This window comes from Aethalodelphis obliquidens, unplaced genomic scaffold, assembly GCF_003676395.1.
Source record: "Aethalodelphis obliquidens isolate GAN/ISIS:26980383/991018 unplaced genomic scaffold, ASM367639v1 scaffold69, whole genome shotgun sequence".
NCBI classification, from domain to species: domain Eukaryota; kingdom Metazoa; phylum Chordata; class Mammalia; order Artiodactyla; family Delphinidae; genus Aethalodelphis; species Aethalodelphis obliquidens.
The window spans coordinates 8,433,089-8,441,502 of record NW_020838013.1 but is presented as its reverse complement, the minus strand read 5'-3'; the positions used below and the strand labels follow the sequence as shown (position 1 = coordinate 8,441,502).

Sequence of the window (8,414 nt, the reverse complement as noted above, 5' to 3'; positions counted from 1 at the left end):
CACCCAGGGTGGTGCTGTCAGCAACACCCGGAACGCGGATGACCTCGTCTCCTCAGTAAGGGGACTGGGGGAGGGACGCTCGCGGATCTGCACCAGATTCTCATTCTGTAAAACCAACTGTGAAAAACGGAGGCAATCAGAGGGCTGGGCCACCGCTGGGTGTTCACCGAAATGAAAGCGCTGTTGTTCATTCTGGGTGGGACCGTGGTATTGGGTTTCCCTTGGAGGCTCACATGGTGAATCTGCAGGTGAAACCACGTGATGCCTGGGATCTGCGTCAGAACCACGTGGGGGTGGGAGCGGTGGGGTGGATGGGTGGGAGAGGCCTGGTGTTAATAGTTTTTGGTGCTGGGGATGGGGGCTTCTCAGAGGCTTCTCCAGGGTCCGGCACGTCCATCGTCGACAGGACCACACGTCTGATTCGACAGTGCTGCTGTGGGTTAGAGCCTGTACGCCCTGCTAGAACGCAGGCTTCATGAGGGCACTGGTGCATCCTCAGTGCCTGGTACAGAGAAGATGTCCGATAAGAGTTCTGGAACTTCTGCATGTGTTTGGAATTTTCTGGAACTTCTGCATGTGTTTGGAATTTTCCATAATAAAAAAGAGGAACACAAAAACGGCACCTCTTATCCTTCGCAGAGCTTCATCGCCGGCCCCAGCTCCCCTCCGCCTGCCCCTCCCATGCTTTCCTCCCCCACACCCAGGCGTGGTCCCACCCTGCCCACCTGGTGCCACTCTGTGTCCTGGGGGCTGCAGGCCTTTGCCTGGGGTCAAGGTAAGGAGTCCCAGGAGAGCCCAGAGCCAGTGGCTCAGTGAGGTCACTGACTGTGGTGTGGATCCCCGGGAGAAGGCTGAGGGGTGGTGCTTGCTGGGTGGCCATGTCACATGCCTCCTTCTGTCCCTTGCATGAGGCTGGGTCGCTCGGCCCTGCAGCCCCCAGCCACAGCTGCTCTGCTGACCCCCACCGAGTCTGAGCCTCATCGGACCCACCAGCCCTGTCGCCATGGTTACCCAGGAGCCATCTGCTCTGCCAGCACCCGGTGCCCCACCTCCCAGGGTTCCAACGGCTTTGACCCAACCACTCCCTGCCGGAGGAAGGGGCGCTTTCAGCATCCTAAAGCAGCACAGGGGATCCCTGTCAGCCTCACACCCATCCTTGCAATAAAAGAGAGCTCTGGGCACAGCGAGGCTTCAAAGCTGCCGAGGCCCTGGTCAAAGGTAGAGCTGAGTAATCCCCTGCGGGCCCTCTGGGCTCAGGAGCCTGGGGGCCCTCCTCGTTGCCCTCAAGGGAGGCCCTCACAGCCCCCGCCCACAGACGGGCAGGCAGAGAGGCCTAGGCCTCTGCAGCCTGCAGGGCACAAGTGGCCTGGAAGCCACGGGCGCAGCAGCTGAGGGCCGAGTACAGGATGCTGGACGCTGCCGGACACCTCTCCTTAAGTCCTCCCGCAACTGTAGGTCACCCCCATTTGCAGGTTGAACAACTTGCCTGGGGTCACCCAGCTGGTGGTAGGCAGCGGAGATCTGAACCCAGCAGCCTGGACCCCGAGACAGAGGGTGGCCTGGGTCAGACCCCCTCAGGCCCAGCCCTACACTGGGCACTTGCCCTAGATCCCCGAGCCAGTCAGCAGCGTGCGGACCTCAGCTTCCGAACTGTGAAGGAGCCCTGCCTGGACCACCCGCCAGCCTGCTGCCACCTGCCAGGAGCTCCCAGCTCCACACGGCACCTGTGAATTGCTTTGGCACGGTGGCGACCAGGTTGGACTCCCAGCCCTCACTTCTCTCCGCCCGCCCACCCTACAGAGGAGGGAGCGGAGTCCAAGGAGGTGCGACCACAGAGGTGGGGCCTGCTGGGTACAGGGTCTAAGCCGCCAACCTCCCACCCATACCGGGCCCTCACCTGGGAAATGGGGGGCCTCGGGATATGGAGTGGGCACCCCCAACACCACGGATACACAGCACCGATTTATTTATAAGATCCACCCTCCCTAAAACAGGTTTTCTGACACAGGTCTCTCCCCAACTGGCAGCGCTGCAAGGGGACACCCGCCAGGGACCCTGCCCCTCAAGGGCTGCAGCATGTTCAGATCTTGGCCAGGTTCAAAAATTCCAGGAAGAGGGAGTGGGCGGGAGTAGACAATCTTTATTGGGTTCCAAATCTAAGGATTCTTTGCACAAAAAGAAGTGTTCATACTGTCAGTGTCCCTGGGCAGTTCAAGTTCATGCGTAAAAAATAGATATCTGTGTCGGCATAAAATCCTCTCCCCTTCAAACCTCCAAGTCTTGGTGCCGCAGACCCGTTCCAGTGGAAGGCCTCCGGGGAGAGGGTGGCTGGGGTCCGAGGAAGCTGCCGCCCGGTTGATGTCAGGCTGGGCCGCTTCCACACTAGCCCTTGGTCAGGCTGGACGGCCGGGGAGGGTCGGCGGGATCCCCGGCTCGGTGGTGGCTTGGCCCGCGGGAATGGCGGGGACGGAAACGTGATCCATTCCAACGCGCTGGCTCCCAAGGGGTGAGCCCGCTCGCGGCCGCTAGGAGGGAAGAGGGAATAGGCACGCGCGTTAGCGCGGGGTCCGGCCCGGGAGACCCCGCCCAGCCCGGCCCTGCCCCGCCCCCACCTCCCACAAGAGGAGCCGGCAGTTTCGTTTGCTCAGTGGATTTTGGAGCTCGGGTCCGTGGGTGCCTCGGTTTCGGAGTACGGCCCAGCCAGGGCGCGGGGCGGGGCGGGGCGAGCGCTCGGATCCGCAGTGAGTCAGGGATCCGCACCCCGCCGACTCATTTCTGCCACCCGGCCCGGCGCGCAATTTGCAATGCAAAGTCACTCCGCCTCCAAGCGCCCGAATCTGCCCCGGATCCGCAAGCCCTTGGGGCCTCACCCGCCCGAGGGCCGCCCCCCTCCGTCTCCCCACTCCCACTTCGGCGGCGGAGCAGCGAGGGGAAGTTTTGCAATCCCGGACAAACAAACGCTGGTCTTGCACAGGCTTGAAAAAGTTTGGGGGAAATGAAGAGTGAGCGAAATCCAGGCCATCGCCCGGGCCTGAGGCTGGGCTCCGCGGGCTCTCGGGGGCGCGAGCTGCGAGGCCGTTTGCTTCACCGCGCCCGGCAGCCCTGCCTCTGATCCTCCCTCTTCCCCGCCTCTCGGCGCTTACCTTGCTGGGACGAGAGCTCAGTAGCCCCCTAACCAGCTGGAGAAATCGAGAAGCTCGCGCTCCGCGGGGCTCAGCGCGCCCTCACAGGTGCTGTCGTCCGACGAGTAGGCGGAGCGCGGGGACCCGGGCTCCGAGCTGTGCTCGCGGCCCGGGGACGACAAGGCGCAGGAGGGCGAGGCGGCGGCGGCCCCGGGTGGCCCGTGGGGCAGTGGATGGCGCGCGGCTGGCGCCAGCAGCCCCCTGGCTAGCGCGGCGCGCACGGCATCGTGCTCGGCCAGCAGGCGCTGCAGCGCGCGAATGTACTCCACCGCCGAGCGCAGCGTCTCCACCTTGCTCAGCTTCTTGCTGGCGCCGCCCTGAGGCACGTGCTGCCGCAGCGCCTGGAATCCTAAGTTCACCAGCTTCACTCGGTTGCGCTCCCGCTCGTTGCGCCGCGCCACGGCCGCCGCTCCACTCCCGGTCTCCACCGCGCCTGGCCGCCGCCGCCGGCTGCAGCGCAGCAGCTCTGGAGACTCCGGTCGCCGCCGAGCGGCGCAGCAGCCCGAGACACCAGGCGCAGGGGGCGCGGGCCGGGGCAGCGCGCCGCTGTCCATCGCGCCCGCATCCACTCGCCCCGCGCCTCTTCCGAGTCCCTGCGCTCCACAGGAAGGTGTGGGGCGAGGAACCGAGGGCGGAGGAACGACGGTCAAGCCTCAGCGACGATCTGGCACCGTGCTGCCAAACGACTACCCAGGGTACGTGGTGCCAGGTCGTCTGGGGTTCGGAGACAACGAGGCGCAGGAGGCCGAGAGGCGGCGGGCAGTGCGCACTGGGGAGCGTGGGGCGCTCGTGACTCGCGCGTGCTGTCGGACGCTCCCCAGGTCTTCCCCGCGCGGCGCAGGCGTCTCGTTTTTAAACGTATAGATAACCCTCCTCCGCGCCGCCGCCGCCTCCTTTCTCACGCCCTCCTTCCCTTGCCTCGCCCTCCCGCCACGCTTCGTCCAACCCTTGGCGCACACAGCCTGCAAAGACCAAGCCGTGAGCGCGACCACACCCCGCCCCCCGGGCACAGTCCGCAGGTCCCCAGTGGGTCCCGGCTCCCAGCAGGTGTCCAGTGCGCCCCCCAAGATGCAGTACGCAGGTGCCGTGTGCGCACCGACCCCCAAGCTGCTGTCCGCAGGTCCCTGGTGCGACCCCTGCCACGCTCGCCTTTGGGGGTAGGGCAGGTCTAAGGCCACAGAGCACCCATCCCTGGGTCGCGTGAGACCCCGGGGAGCAGCACGCGCCGACCAACCTGCACCCGCGCCCCGCCCCCTGCGGCCGAGGGGCGGGGGCCGGGGTTTCAGCCAGTGGCGGGCCGCCCGTTTGGCCAATCGCGGCGGGCACCACCCCACGCCCGGCCCCTGGGAGGAAGCCTGTCTGCCCGGCGCGTGGCTCCCGGGAGCGTCTCTAACAAAGCTCGGCGCCTGCGCGGCCCCGCCCGGCCCCTCCCGGCGACCAGGGTGGGCGCGCACTCCCACGCGCGCCTGTTCCTGGCCGGGCGCACACCTGTTTATGACTCCACCGGGCCTTCGAGAGGGGAACGCAGCCCTCCGGGCGGGGCGGGGCTTGAGAGGTGGTGAAGACCTGGCGCGCTTGGGTAGGGCGTTCAGGTTCCTGGGGCGCTTTTCCCCAACATCCCCTCCACGCCCACTCTCTGCGGGTGGTTGCCGTGCGCCCCGGGCCTTGGGAAGCCTTGAAGCGGAGCGCCTGGAGGTTGGCACAGACCGCTTCAGACTTGAGTGGCTGTCGGCCTGCCTCTCCCCTCCGCCCTCCCCGCCGCCCCCGCAGCTTCCTCCGCTTTCCACGTTCCCCCCAAATCTTCCTCCCTTCCTGGTCCAGTTCCCTCCGGCCACTCACCCGTCGACGTGTACCCGCCGTCGTGGCCCCTTTTCCTCACTGCCATGCCTCCAGCACCATCCACCAACCCCCCGCACTGAGATTGGCCTGTGGGGGAAGGTGGTGGGGCCGCGGCCTTTCCAGCGTCTCCCAGCGGAGGTGAGGCGTCAAGAGACTTCCTCCCTGACCGATGGGGGTACATTTTGGGGTATGAGGGGGCAGGGACTTTGGAAGTGTGCAGAATGCGCCGTTACTGGGAGAGTGTTGTCCTGCCCCGCGGCCTGGGAAGGCCAGTCAAGTGGCTGTGCCCTCAGGAGGCCACACCCAGCAGGTTTTTCCCAAAAAGTGACCAGACCCTGCTGGGCCAGGACCTCTGGGAATGGAGGCCGGGGGCGGGCGGGCCCAGCTTCCCGGAGCCGACTTACTGTTCTGGGGGCGGGGGGGGGGGGACCCAGGACCCCTCCCAAGAAGTCCGCAGGGCACACGGGCGAGGATTTACTGCCCACTTCATGGCGCCCACCGGCTCCCGTTAACCCTGCAGGATTCTCCTGGCAAGTCTGCTTGACCTTCCCGCTTTAGGAAGCTACCTGGAGGCCAGAACTTGCCAGGAGCAAGGGGCCCTGTTTGTCTTAGGAGGAAGCTGTGACTCAGAAAGGACATGGAATGTGTCCACAGTCACACCTCTGGCCAGTGGAACAATCAGGTAGGAATCGGGTCCCTGCCTGAGTCCAGGTGGCCCGATCTTTTTCCCTTTCAGAGCGCAAGGCCTGGCTCACCTCTGCGTCCTCTCTCTGGTCAGAGCCCACCCTCTCCTTCCCTGAGGGTTATTTGGCAAACCCCAGCCAGATGCTTGTCCTTCATTCCCTGCCTGTGCCAAGGGTGTCAGGAAAAATCCCGGAGTCCTGCAAACAGGGCCCTGCCTGGACTTGCGCTGGGCCTCCAGGACCTGGACAGCCTTGGGTGCTGCCTCTCCTCCTACCCCATCTCCTGGGCTCTGGCTTTGCTCCCTCCCGCCCGTCCACGGCCTCGAAGCAGGAGGGACGTTACGGAGGCGAGTTGGATCACGCCTTGGCCCTGGGGATGAAGCCCGGGCCCCCTGCGCTCTGTCGCCCCGCTGGCCCCCTGCTCAGCTCTGACGCCACATCAGCTGGAACCCTGCCCTGAGCCCCCTGCCCTGTGCACCATGCTGTATGTCACCCATCACACCTGGGTGTCCATCGGAGGGCTCTGCACAGGCAGAAATGTGCCCTTCCCTATGCCCACAGGACGCCCGTGCCCGAGCCGTGCGTGACGCTGTTTCGCTAAGGGGACCTCACATCCAGCGCAGAGGATCAGGAGACGGTGCCACTGGAGCCACGGCCTTTCAGGGGTCGGGAGGTGGCCGAGGGACGGAGGAACCCACAGCGTCCAGGCCCAGCTCTGCCGCTGACACTGAGGGGCCCCGACACTGAGGTCCTGCTGCCCAATAGGGGTACGGCAGCCTCTGCTCCAGGGGTGACCAGGGCTGAGCACTCGTCAGCTGTGAAATCACCTCGGGCTCCATGGGACTGGGGTGCAGACCCCGGAAGCCTGGGGTGCCCCGGGGACACACAAGGTCCAGAAGGTGCTCTTCAGAGAGGCTCTGGGTCCCCTTCTTGAAGCGATGGGAGTTGTCTGGACCCTCTGGGGCCTCCCCCGTGGTGGACTGGACCCGGCAGAGGCCGGGCGAGCTCCACGCCCAGGGGAGGGGGGCCAACAGCCGGCTGGCTTGGCCTGGGCTCTTCACTGTCTCGCCCGTAGCGCAGGGCCTCTGCTCACCTCCCTCTCCGCCCCCCTCCAGGGCCTTCCTCACGGGCTTCCTAATTGCCTTCTCTGGGTCAGGTCACAGGTGGCAGGCGGAGAGCCCAGCTGGGCCGGGCCGGCACCTTCTCCAGGCCCACAGGTTGTGCTGCAGCCCTCGTGCGGGAGTCCCACCTGTGCGCCCAGGTCACTTGGGAGCCCGGAGCCTTCGGAATCCAGCTGTGGAGAGGCAGGCGCCATGGGAAATGAGGTGCTTCCAGACCCACTGAGGGTAGGGTTCTCCAGAGAGACAGACAAACACAGTGCATAGGAAGAGATTATTATGAGGAAGCAGCTCACATGATCGTGAAGGCCGGGAAGCCCCACGTCTACCGTCTGCACGCTACACACCCACAAAACCTATTTGCTGGTGGAATCCAGTCCAGGCCTGGAGGCCTGAGAACCTGGGGAGCTGGTGGTGTAAATCCCAGTCCAGGGGCCGGAAGTGATGAGGTGGGCAGGAAGAGAAAAGGCAAATTCCTCCCTTCTGCATCTTTTGCTCTAGTCAAGCCCTCAGTGAACTAGGTGATGCCCACCCACACTGGGAAGAGCATCTGTTGTACTGAGTCCACCAATTCTAACCCTATGACCTCATCCAGAAACAGCTGCCCCCGACACACCCAGAAATAAAATTTAATGTGAACACCCATGGCCTGGTCCAGCTGAGACATACAACTGAGCTGCACACGTCCACCCCTTGCCGCCTCATCACCTGTGCCCGCCTCCTCAAACCGCACCTGGTCCCCAAACAGAGTCAACACGAAGATCATAATTCTGCCTCACAACTGTCCTGCCTACAACCGAAAACGCACAAACCCCTTCCTCAGAGGAGGAGGTGAAGCCTCCCCCTCTCCCCAGGGCTGACGTCCCGCAGCTTAAACGCTAGGGTGTAAATTCCCAGGACTAAATGCTGGGATGCAAAGTCAGTACATCTTATGTGACATGGCAAAGGGAGAAGACAGGAAAGAAACAAAGATAACACACACACACACACACACACACACGTAACCGAGCAGGATCCTGGGGGGCTTCCCGGAACAGACCCCCTCCATGTCCTCTGCTTGCCTTTTGTCTGTAGAAAAACTTTAGTCAAAGAATAATTTTAATCAGAGAAGTGAGAAAATGCAGAAAGAAAACAGTCCAGCAAGACAGACTAATAATAGTTTAGCCATTAAACAAAGTCAAGGACGTTTGTTCCTCCTCCAGGGCTACAGATCGTATTCCGAGCCACATCCTTGAGCTGTTTTGCAGATACTGAAACCCCCACTAGGTGGAAGAAGTTAACTACATGCTGACCACCAGCACGTAGACCCCACACCGGTTGGAACCAGAAGGTTGATAATGTTGACTCCTGATTACCTCACCACCAACCAATCAGAAGAATGTCCACCAGCTGATCACACCCCCCAACCCGCCTCCCTCACCCTGTCTTCAGAATCCTTTCCATGAAAGCCTTTGGGGAGTTCGGGCCTTTTAAGCACTGGCTGCCTGGACCCCTTGCTTGGCGCCTGCAGTAATGCTGCACTTTCCTTCAGTACGACCCGGTGTCAATAGATTGGCTTTACTGCACGTGGAGGAGGAGACCCAAGTTTGGTT

General features: G+C 63.4%; 1 protein-coding gene across 2 annotated transcripts; it reads right to left on the bottom strand.

Annotated features, from left to right (window-relative positions):
• Positions 1 to 1,949: 1,949 nt before the first annotated feature.
• ASCL2 (achaete-scute family bHLH transcription factor 2) lies at positions 1,950 to 4,076 on the bottom strand. Of its 2 annotated transcripts, none has more exons than XR_003429402.1 (2): positions 2,613 to 4,076; positions 1,950 to 2,525 (listed from the first exon to the last, which is right to left on the bottom strand). XR_003429402.1 is itself a non-coding variant. In XM_027090139.1 (2 exons), the coding sequence occupies exon 1, from the start codon at positions 3,734 to 3,736 to the stop codon at positions 3,161 to 3,163; it is 576 nt and encodes a 191-aa protein (XP_026945940.1). In that variant the 5' UTR covers positions 3,737 to 4,074; the 3' UTR covers positions 1,950 to 2,525; positions 3,144 to 3,160. The 2 variants fall into 2 exon arrangements, 1 of the variants encoding a protein (XP_026945940.1); XM_027090139.1 differs by having other exon boundaries at positions 3,144 to 4,074.
• Positions 4,077 to 8,414: the final 4,338 nt, after the last annotated feature.

What these genes read in the sequence shown, in the direction of transcription:
- ASCL2 (XM_027090139.1), bottom strand. Translation starts at nt 3,736, where the DNA reads ATGGACAGCGGCGCGCTGCCCCGGCCCGCGCCCCCTGCGCCTGGTGTC.